Raw genomic sequence first — 13988 nt, forward strand, 5'->3', positions numbered from 1 at the left:
GAAGTCTCTTTATATCATTGACTGGATTAAATTAGTTCTTTTAATATTAAATAGATTAATTTAATCTTTTTACTATTAAAAAGAACCAAATAAGATCAAATTAGAATAGAATTTCATTTACTAGTTTTAGTTTTAAAAAAAAGACATGAAATCTCTTTTTTTTTTTAATTTACAATTCAACTTCAAATAAAATATTTTATCAACTAAAAAACTTTCAAAGTAGAATTTTATTGAGCAGTAAATGTCATTTATTTTTAAAAAAAAAATTATAAATGTTAACACTGTTGATATTTAAATTTATTTAATTTTTTTAATGATATAAGAACGAGAAATTAATTTAATAAAGATTATAATAAAGTAACTTGCAAGATACATTCAACTATTAGATAATAAATTTTAGTATTCTTTCATTAGTTACTTAATGGAAGTCTAAAGTGGACTTTATTTTATTAGGTTAATGAAAAGTTTAACCCTCCAATATTTTCATATTTTATAAATTTGATCCTAAATCTAAAAATTTAACAAATTTCGCTCTCAATATTTACAAGATTTGTTATTTTAGTCCTAATTATAAAAAAATATTTTAAAATCTTTAAAAAGTAAATATAAAAATATTTTTAATTTATTAAATTTTGACTTGTTTATGAATTAGTTGTTTCAAACTTTGTCTTTTTTATATAGGTATAATGTTAAATTTAACTCTCAATGTTTACCTATTTTGTTAATTTAATCTTTATTCTTTTTTTAACTAAATTTGACCTTGAACATTTTTAAAAGAATTGAATTTGACCATCAATCTTCCAAAAAGAGTTGAATTATTTATATTGACTAAAACATTAAAATTTTAAGCATGACAACTTTTTATGGCAAATGACAATTCACAAGTACTTCATGCTTTTTTTCTTTTTTCTTTTTATAATTTTGATTTTATTTGAATATTTTTATGAATTTTAAATTATTTTTTGATGTGTGTAAGACAAATAATGTTATGTTAAAATAAAGTACATATAAATTATCATTCGGAATGTCAAATTAATATTTTAACCAACATTTCCGTTAAAAAAAATAATCACCTTTTTTTTAAACATTAATTATCAAAGTTAACTTAGGAAAAAAATAACTGTGAATTGACAAAAGATTTTTAGGTTGAGGGAAAAATTCAAAACCAATGAAACTGATGAAATCTAAAATTTCAGTTTGATTATTTTCAAATTTGACTTAAATAATCGATCAAATGTTTCAGGTCTTTTAGGTAATTACCGTTATATTCGATTTTTAATATAAAAATCACACTTACAAATTCATACAAAAGGAACGATATTCGATTTTTAATATAAAAATCACACTTACAAATTCATACAAAAGGAACGATAGTAAAAAGTTTTCTTTGGGAATTTTATGTGCAACAAAATGATAATGATGATGATGTTCAAATCCTCAATGGACTACTACGAATCTGTGATTTTATGGTTTCATAATTGCAGAGAATAGATTTGCTAGATAGCAGAAAATTTTCTCAGAATTTAAATAAGAATCTAAGTTATACAACGCAATTTTTCAAATAAAAATTGCTCCCTCGTTAACATGGTAAATATGGCTGGAAATAGGACAATGTGAGAGGAAGACAGTCGGATGCCCCTGGAAATTTGAAACAAGATCCTGTATTCTCCCATCCATTGAATACACAAAACTTTCCAACGCCACAATTACCCCCACATGCACAAACACGGCCAATAAACTCGAGCTACAATGCTGTCAATCCAAGCCCCTAATGTCGACCTTAACAAGGGTTCAAATGTGGCTATGAATTAGAGGACCTCCAAATCCTTCCATCCTTGTATCCTCTGAAATATCTACTACTTATCCAACAGAATATGCAATGGCAGTTACAGTTCAAATCTAAGCACACTTAAGCTTCAATGGCGATAACAGCTTCTTCATCATTAGTTTCAATTGGAACTGGTTCTTCTGAAGTATTCTCATCCGAGATATCTGTTTGCCGTTCCTTCTTTCTCTCAGCATCTAGTAGCTTTTCTCTAAGTCTCATCACAAGTTCGTCAAGAGCACTTCCATTTTCAGCCAAAAACCTTCTGAAGGCTTCCTTGCCATGGAGTTTCCTGTCGTTGAAACTGTAGTATGCGCCAGACTTTGTAACAAGTTTGTGTTTCGTTGCCAAATCTATGATCTCCCCTTCCCGGGATATTCCCTTGCCAAACTCAAGCTCAAATTCAGCATTCTTAAATGGAGGGGCAAGCTTGTTCTTCACAACCTTCACAAGAACTTGACTTCCAATATTCTACAGATTAGACATTTCAAAAACACAATGAGACATAGAACATATGCAAGAGTGAGATCTGCTGGATTGCAGATAAAGCCACATGTTTAACTTGCTTGGGAATGTAAGAGACAGTTCAAAGGAAATTTTAACAAGTTGCTCAAGAAGTTTCAATCAAGCTAAGAGTAAAGAAACAAACCATTTATATGCGTTACCCACAACACATAAATCCAACCAACAAACTGAATAGGAAGGAAAGGGTGTGAGTTTGATACCTCTTCTCCTTTCTTGACAAGCCCTGTTCTCTTTATATTTAGACGCACTGAAGCATAAAACTTCAAGGCATTACCACCGCAGGTAACTTCGGTTGGCCCACCAAATCCAAATGTCGAAAGTTTTGACCTCACCTGATATGTTTAAATAGTTAGTATGTACTAAAAAAATATTACAAGCTACATTTAATTAGCGGTAACAATTTAGCTAGGAAATATTGCATCAATCAAACAACCAACTAATTACTGGTTAGAATTATTAATAAAGCCTTTAAATGGGGCAAAATTCAAAAAGTTGACCTAAGGGCAAAACTCACAATGTACACAGAGTCAGAGGCTACAACATTAATCAAACAAACTCAAAGCAAGAACTTTAACAACTGCTTGGCCACCTAAAGCTTTAGAGGTCTATGTTGCTAATATGGAGCTCATCATCAAAACTCATCAAGGAGATAATCGGGAATCAAACTTAAACCTGATTTATTAAAATCAATATGGTTTGAGACAATGATAAGGAATGGCATATTTTACGAAGAGCTTGGCTCATCAGTCTAGCCTGCATTGCCATATGAGCATCACCCATCTCGCCATCAAGCTCGCCTTTAGGCACAAGGGCAGCTACCTGAGATGAAAATTAAGCTATTATTAGGAGCTCACTGTAAATAGATATGATAAACAGCAGTATCACACAGATAAAATTATAGAATTTGAATCCTTCAAGGATGAGAACCCAATACTCTTGGCACACAAACACTAATTTGAAAAGTCCTCCCTCAAATTTGCATCATAGCACAACCTAATTACATAAGCAGTCCAAGGGAAGATGCAGACAAGGAAAACAAAGCATATTTCACAAGTCACAAACACGGCAGAAGCACATTCTACCAACTATCAGCAGTATTTATCACACCAAACTCCATAATGGAAAAAAAATGAATCTAGGAACACCTTACGCTGTCAACAACTACAACATCAACTGATCCACTACGTATAAGGGTGTCCACAAGACTGAGAGCTTGTTCTCCACAATCTGGTTGCGAAAGGAGCAAATTCTCAGTGTTCACCCCAATTGTCTCAGCTAGAGCAGGATCAAGAGCATGCTCAGCATCGACAAAAGCACAATAACCTGCATTTGAATATTATAGCCATATGTAAGCATTCAGCAGAAAGATAACAGAAACAACCTCAACAGCACAGAAGATAGCCACAACAAAATCTGGTGCACCCTCCAAATGCAATCATCTCATAAATACATTTAACGTTATACGCTGCATACAAAACCTTTATAATAGTTCAGATGCCTTATTATAAACCACCTTTACATAGAATGGATTTCATAACGAGTCAGCACAATCAATCATAAATCACACAGTACTAAGCTAAAATACATTCAGTGACCTCCTTGCTTTTGTGCTTCAGCAATTACATGTAAAGCAAGTGTCGTTTTCCCAGAAGCCTCTGGTCCAAATATCTCTATGACACGGCCCTGTAAAATTCCAACAGAGATGTATAAGGAACTAAAAAGCATCACAAGCAGCTATTACTTAGTAGCAGACTAGCAGCATAAATGGTAAAAGAACTGAAACAAGAATTTTAGAGTACTTTTGGAAGGCCACCGATTCCAAGTGCTATGTCCAGAGCAAAAGAACCAGTGGAAACTACTGGAACATTTCGATGAGACATAGCACGACCAAGCCACATGATAGATCCTTTTCCAAAAGAACTCGTAATCTGATCCAAGGCAAGTTTTAGAGCTAAATCTTTCTTGGACATATTCTCATCGCACGAATCACTTGAATCTGACTTGGATTTCCTTCTACCTTCAATAGGACACAAACAAAGAAATAACCGAACACAAGAAAGCATCAGATTTCTTTTATTCAAAAAAAAAAAAAAGATTATTAGATTTCACTTTTTAACTCAAATGAATCCAGTTCAAGAAAAATAGCCAAAGAACCCCATCTATTAAATGGCATGAATTTATAATTTTTATTGTTGGATAAAAGATGACACTACGTTAAGCACTGCGCTTTACAGTACAGCTGACTTGTTTCAATTAAATATTATAGAATTCAAACATTTATTAATCTAATAAAAATCCCATGACAAAGCACTCTTCTACAATCACATTCAGATGATTACCTGAATTAAAATTCTACTCAAAAACCAAAACGTGATTTAACCAAACATAGAATTAGAATACCAGATACCCAAATAACAATATTTGAGTACCAACATTCAAATTGAAGCTTTTCAAAGGAATTTCATTTACCTTTTGAAGAAAAGTTACACAGCTGAGAAGATGACCTTAACACCCCTCCCCTACAAACCTGCAAAAAGGAAAAAGAGAAAAATTGATTCACGGCTTCGAATATATATATATTTCTACTGTTCCTGAACCACCATTTTTTATATAAAAAAATGAACATAGTGCAAGACAATCAGATTAAACATGAGAAAAACAAAGGATATGAAGTTATGGAAGAAAATAAAGAAAAGGGTAAGGTTTTTAAAACCTGTGGAGCGAAGAGAGAACGTTTAAGAGATGAAACATTTCGAAGAAAGCTGGCCATAGCATGCAAGGGAAAGGAGCTTTGTTTAGAAGTATAAGATGTGGGAAAAGAAGAACAAACTAGTTGTGATTAGATGTTACTTAGTACCATGGATTAAAAAGAGAGTAAAGAAATGGAAAGACAAACAGACAGACACTGAGGTCTGCTGCTGTGGGTCTGGGATGTTAGGGTTTGAGTTTCCCTCCTTTTCGAGATTTGCACTACAGTGGTTTGGTACCCCCCAGGGGCGGGGGAGAGGGAGCCTGCTGGTTGGCCCGTCTGGGCCTCCAGGGAATTTTAATCAAATTTGGTGTTCCTATTATATTGTATTATTTTGTTGTATTATATTCCGTTTTTATTATTAATGTAACGCTTTCTTATTCCAAATCATTAATATCGTTAAAAAATGGTTAATTATTGAGATTTTTTCTATGAAGTTGAGCCGAATTTTTTTAAAATTACAAAAATAATGACATATAATTCTTTGATCTTTTTTATTGCTATGAGAATTTAGGAAAATCATATCAACCTATTAAGAAATTTTTTTAATAAATATGAACTAAGGCATAATACTTAAAACAGTGAAATAAATCTAATTTTTTCAAACAAAATCTACAATAACCGTAGAGAATACTGTGGGTCTTCTTCCTTTATTAATTTCAAGGAGAAAGGGCTGCGACAGATGTTTTATTTAGTATTATTTTTGCATCCATAATTTTTTGAAGTTGCAAGAACATTAGAAATAAAATTAAAGATCCATGGAAATACAATGTGATCATAATTGTTGCCGTCCAACCACAAGCCATGCGCAAGAGAACTCGGTATATAAAAGGAATATGCAAAAGAGAACAAAAAATAACTTTAATCAGACCGGCCATTAAATAATTGATAACAAGCTATCACAAGAACTCTTAAAAGTTTCTGGAAACATTAAACATTAAAACAAAATCCCAAAACATCTTAGACTACCATTACCAGACCATCCTACCAAACCAACAGACCAAAAAGGATAAAACGACTGTAGAAACCAATCATACTCATAGCAATAACATAAAACTGTAGAAATAAATAACCACCAAAACTGCAAACCCTCCCTTTCTCCCGCTTCTTCCAATCAAAATCTTATAAACCACACTCCGACAGCAGCAATTAATTTCTACTGCTGCTTGCATTCCGGAGGCCTCTCACCTTGCTGCCCATCCCCTACTGCTTTACCACTCTTCTGCAATACACAACGAACAACGAACATAATTAAGAATAAATTTTCAATAGAAGGGCCAAAAGAGAGACCTAAATGATATGGAATTGGTGTACCTTATGAGCCGACTGCAGCACATTTTCAAGCAATATGCAAGAAACAAAAGAAATATTAGCATCACTTCAGATTTTGAACAAACAATTGAGCACACATTATAACACACCCTAAATTTAGCATCTCATACCTTCTTTTTGGTCTTACTTCCTTCGTCATCATCCTCATCCTCATCGTCAGCATCCTCATCCTCTTCCTCATCATCCTCTTCCTCATCATCATCATCGTCATCTTCTTCATCGTCATCTATATCAAGCTCATCTCCCTGGATAGCTTCTCCTGTAAACCATGACACAGCATGTGGAATAATCTTGTCCCGAATTGTTGATCTGCAAAAAGAAACAGATAGCATAAAATAAGTAGGTATTTCAAATACATGTAACAATGATTAATGATGTCTCACTCAATAACTAGAGTAAGAAGAAAAGAGAACATACCCGATGTCATAATCTTGTTCCATTTGATTTTGTAGCTCCTCAGCCTGTGCAAGAAAGTAAAAACAATTGGAATAGCAGAAGAAATGTAATCAATCATCAATGTTTATATAGATCTGGTGAGGTTGGGCTTACAGTATCTTCATCAATGTCTTCATCATCCTCAGGAACTTGCGGAGGATTGAAGAAGTTGAAGAAACTTTCACACTCCTCTGTTTTAGTGATTGGCTTGGCATTCTTTGAACCCTTCTTAGGCTTCTTTTTAAGAAGCTTTTGCGTTAAGCATTTTCCAGGATACCATTCAATTTCAGTCCTACAAATTAGGTGTAAAGAAGTTTTAGTTAAAAGAAGTAAGAACCTCCTGTAATCTGGACATATTTAACAATCCAATAGGGAATTCTCTAAAAGGATAGGTAATAGTATTTACCCAATTGCTTTCTCAAGAATAGGTTCATCTTCATCAATCATGAGATATGTCTTTGTCAGCACAGTATTCTTGAAATAAGGATTGGTGTCTAAGTAAAACTCAAGCTTGAATCCTTTGGGTTCCTCTACCCTGTACCACTTAATATCCTTGAGATACTTGAGAGCTCCTTCATCACGCTCAGTGATCTGGTTCCAAACACAAAGGATGTAGAGAGAAGCTTAACCATTTCCAACCAAAAAAACAAAAAGAGTTATAAAAATAATAGTAATTGGATACTCACCTCATCAGAGAGCACTTCATTATTTTTCATTGCAGTAAGCCAAAAATCAGGCACCCCTTTCTCTGCATAAAGCATAATTTTATAAATATCGTCCACAGAAAGAAAGATGCATATGGGAAAAGAAATGACTCAATAAGATCATACCTTCAGCATCCTTCTCCTCTCCTTGGTCCTTGGCAGCTTCATTTGCTGTTCCTTCAGCATCAGCAAGGCCATTCACAATATCATATCGCTACAAAAATAAGGTAATAAGTCAGGTGAATGGCGACAGTAACTGATTAGCCAATAACTAAAGCAAAATTGAAAATGCAAACCTTTGCATACAAGGGTTGATATAGTTTTTGATATTTAGCTTCAAGTGCAGCCCTCTCCTCAAAAAACCTAGCCTCCAATTCATCATGTTGGCTCTGTTAAAGAAAAATAGGGATCAAAAAAGGCATTCCCCTTCCAATCACATTGCAGCTAAGATAAATAAAAGTTAGATTACAACAATCTAAATCAATCTAGCTGGGAACGGAAAGTAGCTGCCGAGCAAGAACAATGAACTTTCTACCATACCAAAAGTAAATCCAATAAAAATGTGCATAGATGATCTTAGAAATTCAACACATTAACAACCCCATACATCCAAGATACTCGAGTTTCTTAACCATAATAGAGTAAACCCGGCTACAAAAACAACTAAACCATTAGTGATATCAGAGTAAAACTTAACAGAGCATCGAAAAAGCTCAGGGAGAAAGAACATGCCTGGATCTCCCTAAGAACCTCGACACGCTTCCTGACAATCGGTGATAGGCTCTCCAGCACATCGGAGTGATCCCCAGCAAGACTTTGAAGTTTATTCTGCAAACCAAAATATCAAAAAACAAAAAAAAAATGAAAAAAATAACAAAAAGAAAACCAAAAACAATTATGGGTGTCACCCACCTTGAGAGCGTTAACGAGACCAGCTCGTGCTTCGGCATTAAGAGCTGCAACCAAAAATAGAAACTGAGAGAAGCGATAAGAGTGAAGCGATAGTATTGTAGATAAAGAAGAGAAAAATATCAATACCATCGCCAAGACCGGACATGTTGAAGTTAACTAATTCGTTGCTCATTGACGATATTATTTCTAAGAGAAGAAAAAAAATGAAATAAGGTTGATTTGGAGAGGAAAAGGAGAATGTAAAACCCTAGATTCGAGAAATTGGGAAAAAGAATAGGGTTTGAGTGAGAGAGGCGTGTCGCTTAACAATCCTCTCCCTTTACCTTACGAAAACCTAAAATCCGCGAAACTAGTTTTTATCGCGTAAGCAAAGCACTTTTTGTTTTTCACTTGTTTTTTTTTTTTTTTTTTTCGTTTCCTTGATGGCTATAAATAGGGCTCGCACCGCTTTTGAATTTGTTTAAAATGGTAAGCAAATCCCAGCCTTATCATGGTTACCCAAAAGTTCATTTCATATCCGTAAATGGAGATTTTAAAATTTTATTGATTAAATATTTTTTTCAAAATATTGTCTTTCTATTATTAAATTTTAATAATTTTAATTTTACTATAATATTATTTTTTATTTTTATACTTGAAACTTAACCTTTAACTAAATTTTTAAATATATTTATTCAATTTTCAATTAGGGTTTTTACTTGTTTTAAATTCCAACAACAAAATCTGTTAATAATTTCTTCAATTGAGTTGACCTCATTTTTATGCTAAATTTATTTAAAACTTAGTAAGTATAAATGAAAGTAAGGACCAATAATTTAAGATATGTCTAGTTTATGACATAATTATTTATTATTTTATAAAATTACTCTATTTTTAAAATTTAGTTGACGGTTATTCATGTAGTTAAGATTAATGATAAATTTAGTAAGTAAAGAAAGATTTAGTTAGTGTAAATAAAAATAATAATTAGGTTTAAATTATAACGTTGTAATTTAGGATAAATCTAAGGCGCCAATATTTATTGTTTTATAATAATTACTACATCCATCATGTCAAGCTCAATAATAGAATTAATAAATAAAATGGAATTAATGTTTAGATTTAAACAATAATACTATTTTTTTTTTAAATTTATGTTTAATAATTTCTTCAATTGAATTGACGCGATTTATTATGTTAAGCATAAAGAAAGATTTAGTAAGTATAAATAAAAGTGATATTTAGATTAAAGTCATAATGCTATAATTTAGGATAGGTCTAAATTATGGGGCTAATATTCATTATTTTATAATAATTACTATATCTTTATAATTTAGTTGACGTCATTGGTCATGTTAAGCTCGATAATAGATTTAGTAAGTAAAAATGGAATTAATGTTTAGATTTAAACAATAATATTTTTTTAAAAAAATTTATGTTTAATAATTTCTACAATTGGGTTGATGTCATTCATAATGTTAAGCTTAAAAAAAGATTTAGTAAGTGTAAATAAATGGAATATGTAGATTCAAGTTAGAACCCTATAATTTAGGATAGGTCTAAATCATGGCGCCAATATTCATTATTTTATGATAATTATTATATTTTTATAATTTAGTTGACTCAATTGGTCATGTTAAGCTCAATGATAGATTTAGTAAGTAAAAATAGAATCAATGTTTCGATTTAAACAATAATATTATTTTTAGTAAGTAAAAAAATTATGTTTAATCATTTCTACAATTGAGTTAACGTCATTCATGATGTTAAGCTTAAAGAAAGATTTAGTAAGTGCAAACAAACGTAATATTTAGATTTAAGTTATAACAGTATAATTTAGGTTAGGTCTAAATTATGGCACTAATATTCATTATTTATGATAATTACTACATCTTTATAATATACTTGACGTCATTTGTCATATTAAGCTAAATGATATATTTAGTGAGTAAAAATAAAATTAATGTTTAGATTTAAACAATAATTTTTTTAAAAAAAAATAATGTTTAATAATTTCTACAATTGAATTGATGTGATTCATGATCTAAAGCTTAAAGAAAAATTCAGTAAGTATAAATGAAAGTAATGTTTAGATTTAAGCAATAAAGTGATAATTTAGGATAAATCTAGTTTATGACATAATTATTTATTATTTTATAAATTTACAATATTTTTAAAATTTAATTGACGGTTATTGGTGACGTTAAGATTAATTATAAATTTAGTAAGTAAAAAATGAAATTAATGTTTAGATTTAAACAATAATATTATTCTTTTTTTTAATTTTATGTTTAATAATTTTTACAATTGAATTACGTCATTCTTGATGTTAAGCTTAAAGAAAGTTTTAGTAAAGATAAATAAACAAAATATTTAGATTTAAGTTATAACACTATAATTTAGGATACGTCTAAATTATGGCGTCAATATTCACTATTTTATAATAATTACAATATTTCTAAATGTTAAGCTCAATGAAAGGCTTAGTAAGCATAAACGAAATTGATGTTCAAAATTAAGCAAAATTGCTATAATTTAGGATAAGTCTAAATTTTATAACACCAATGTTGATTATTTTGAAATCATTATAATAATTTAAAAAAATTAGTAATTATTTTTCATTGAGTTAATGTCATTTGTGATGTTAAACTCAATGAAAAACATAATAAATATAAATGATACAATAAAGCGGAAATTTAAGATAAATCTTTTAATTGAATTCACATCATTCATTATGTAAAGTTCTAAATATAAATAGAATTTAAATATAATTGAGGTTTAATTTTAATTTAATGGAATTTATATTTATAAAAAAATATAAATGGAATTAATTGAGGTTTAGATTTAAATATAATACGACAATTTAGAATAAGTCTAGATTATAACACAAAATCATTTTTTCGTCCAACTATAAAATACATAAAAAAAAATCATAAATTTAGAAAAACTTTTATACGGATGAAAATATTTTTTATTGATCATTATACTATTAACTTAACATTAGAATAATAATTTACTTTTATCATTAAATTTTAAATATAAGAAAATTATTTTTTTAAAGATGAAATTGTATTTTGTAATCCTATCAAATTACACCATAAAATGTAGCTTTTACTCTCCATTCTTTTATTAAACTGTCATTAAAATAATTATTCTTTGTATCCATATTAAATTATATTTCCAAATTTAAATTATTTAATTTTGAATTACACTTCGATATTATAAAACTAATGCTTACCACTATCAAACAGATGCATTATAGTAGCTAAACATCATTAAAGAAAAACAAATTAAGTTTTTTTTTTATGGTTGTAATATTTTAATTATATTCAATAATATTATTTTACAGGGTTTGTTATTTCTCTTTTAAAATAATTTTTTCCAGCTATTTGGAAAGTTCATGCAAAAATGTCTAGTACAATATCCTTACTATATTACCAAAAAATTACACAATTACTTGCCAAAAAGCTTTTGCTAGGATGAATTGCTCTATCTATTACCATATAAGTATAATACTTTTCCCTAATTTGTAAAGTTTAAAGATGACAGTGTGCAAATAGAAAAATCTACTATATATACTTGCCACAACATTTGCCACCATGATTTACTATTTATAGTTTAAAGATAATTATCAGATTTCTATGGAAACTAAAAATATTATACCACTCCAAGCTCTTCAAGTAGAATTTCTAATTAACCTTAACTAATTCTACTTTCAACATTAAATTCGCAGCTCCACTACTCATATGTTTTTCTTTAATCAACATAACAATACTGATTATTTTTCTCTTCATAACTAATCATATTTTTTTTTCATAATTAGGCTATTTATAGTCTGTCATAGTGATTAATCTTTTCTCCGTACATACTTTTCGAAGAAGTAAAAAATTAAACATGAAATTTATTCTATTTCTATGATATTTCTATGAATGGAGATTGAACTTTCCATCATATAATTAAAGGATTATGTGAACAATCACCATATCGCACTTTTACAATTAATAAGATTACTTTTATTTATACAGAAAATTTTAAAAATTCTAACATATTTGGAACTATTTTTTTTTGGATAAATATTTTTTAGAAAGAAAATTTCAATATTAGAATTAAAATCGCAAAAGGTATTATTAAAACTAGAGACAAATTTAGGGGACTGGGCCCTAAAATGAAAAATTGTCATTTAAACTCTTTAATTTTTTTTAAAAATTTTAAATTAATAAAAATAAAATTATACTTTAACCCCTAAAATTATAAAATTCTAAAATTATATTTTAGCCCCTAAAATTATAAAATTCGATTTAACCTTTTAAAATTCAATTTGCCCCTAAAAAATTGTTATGACTTCGCCCTAATCAAAACAAAATAAAAAAAATTATACAAAATCAATTTTATTAAATTTAGAGTAAACTATACCAAATGCTACCGAATTTTAGTTAGTTTTTCATTTTTGACACTGAATTTTTAGAAAATGCTATTAACGTTATCGCGTTATTTGATAAAGTGCTTATGACTTGATAAGTTAAATGTGCCTGTTTAAAAAATTATTTATTTTTCATTTTAATATTAACATATTTTTTTTTTTGCTTTATTTATTGCTTTTTTTCACCTTATTTTTTCCTCTCTTGTCACTTTCTTCTTCTTCCCAGCAAATAGCAGCCGCCACCAATTCTGCCACCGCCAGTGGCTTCTCCGTACACCAAACTTGCCAATGGATCTCCCAAGCCTGTCCCTTAGTTCTTAAAAGCCCAACCTCAACCCTTAATCCCATCAAAATGAAGAGAAAAGGATTGACTTGAGAGTATGAAGACAACCCAGAGGAAGAAGGTTTATAAGTAATGCATGGGATTCTATGTGCTTTTTCTTTTATTATTGCAGACTTTGTAATTTGTTTTTTGTTACTGCTAGGGGAAGAAACATGGAAGCATTATGCAACCCATTTTTAAGGTCCATTTTTTTAGTAAATGAAGCGAAAACACGAACGTAAAAACAACTACATCCGAATTAGCCTGGTAGTTGTCCTCCCCGCTTTGTCTTCATACATATTTGCAGCATCGCAGCTGGTGTTTCTAAAAATACTTTTAAACCCAAAGCTTTATTCGCTGCAAATCGAGTCATAAAGTCAGTTTCCTTGTTGCCTTCCTGGAAAACAGGAGCCACCTTAACTTGCAATGCTCGGTTTAACAGTTCCAAAGTTCGTTCAAAATGTTTTTTGTGCTTCTCTCTTTCTCTCTAGATGAAGCATGACTTTTCTTTGAAGAAAAAAGATCATTCGAAATGTTTTTTGTTTTCTGAAGGACTCATGTCTTCTTGATTTTCTTTTTGCTGTTTTAGATCTCCATAATTTTTTTTTTATTTTTATCTTCATTTTCCTCTTTAGCTTTTTTCGAAAGGCGACAGGGAGTGCAACAACTGCCACCAAATCACACCCTTTGGGCAACCCAAACCCAGTGAATCACAAACATCAATTAATTTTGCTTGTTTTCTTTGAAATTAGAGAAGTAAAAAATAATAAACTGAAATTTGTTTA

The 13988-nt window shown here is 30.0% G+C and overlaps 2 protein-coding genes across 3 annotated transcripts; both read right to left on the reverse strand.

Moving 5' to 3' along the window:
- Positions 1-1446: 1446 nt before the first annotated feature.
- Positions 1447-5411, reverse strand: LOC107897727 (DNA repair protein recA homolog 3, mitochondrial). The gene is made up of 8 exons (XM_016823285.2): positions 5064-5411; positions 4820-4877; positions 4150-4367; positions 3946-4033; positions 3501-3673; positions 3023-3169; positions 2551-2682; positions 1447-2296 (listed from the first exon to the last, which is right to left on the reverse strand). Exons 1-8 carry the CDS (start codon positions 5118-5120, stop codon positions 1910-1912), a joined length of 1260 nt encoding a protein of 419 aa, XP_016678774.1. The 5' UTR covers positions 5121-5411; the 3' UTR covers positions 1447-1909.
- A 544-nt stretch (positions 5412-5955) lies between these two features.
- LOC107897728 (nucleosome assembly protein 1;2) lies at positions 5956-8964 on the reverse strand. Of its 2 annotated transcripts, XM_016823287.2 has the most exons (13): positions 8806-8964; positions 8609-8668; positions 8483-8526; positions 8303-8398; positions 7867-7959; positions 7697-7784; positions 7553-7614; positions 7273-7457; positions 6981-7158; positions 6849-6892; positions 6542-6740; positions 6414-6425; positions 5956-6321 (listed from the first exon to the last, which is right to left on the reverse strand). In XM_016823287.2, the coding sequence occupies exons 2-13, from the start codon at positions 8652-8654 to the stop codon at positions 6256-6258; spliced, it is 1113 nt and encodes a 370-aa protein (XP_016678776.1). In that variant the 5' UTR covers positions 8655-8668; positions 8806-8964; the 3' UTR covers positions 5956-6255. The 2 variants fall into 2 exon arrangements, with proteins under 2 accessions (XP_016678776.1, XP_016678775.1); XM_016823286.2 differs by having other exon boundaries at positions 8609-8944.
- Between the last annotated feature and the right edge of the window lie 5024 nt (positions 8965-13988).

Source organism: Gossypium hirsutum, chromosome A06 (assembly GCF_007990345.1).
Source record: "Gossypium hirsutum isolate 1008001.06 chromosome A06, Gossypium_hirsutum_v2.1, whole genome shotgun sequence".
Taxonomy (NCBI): Eukaryota; Viridiplantae; Streptophyta; class Magnoliopsida; order Malvales; family Malvaceae; genus Gossypium; species Gossypium hirsutum.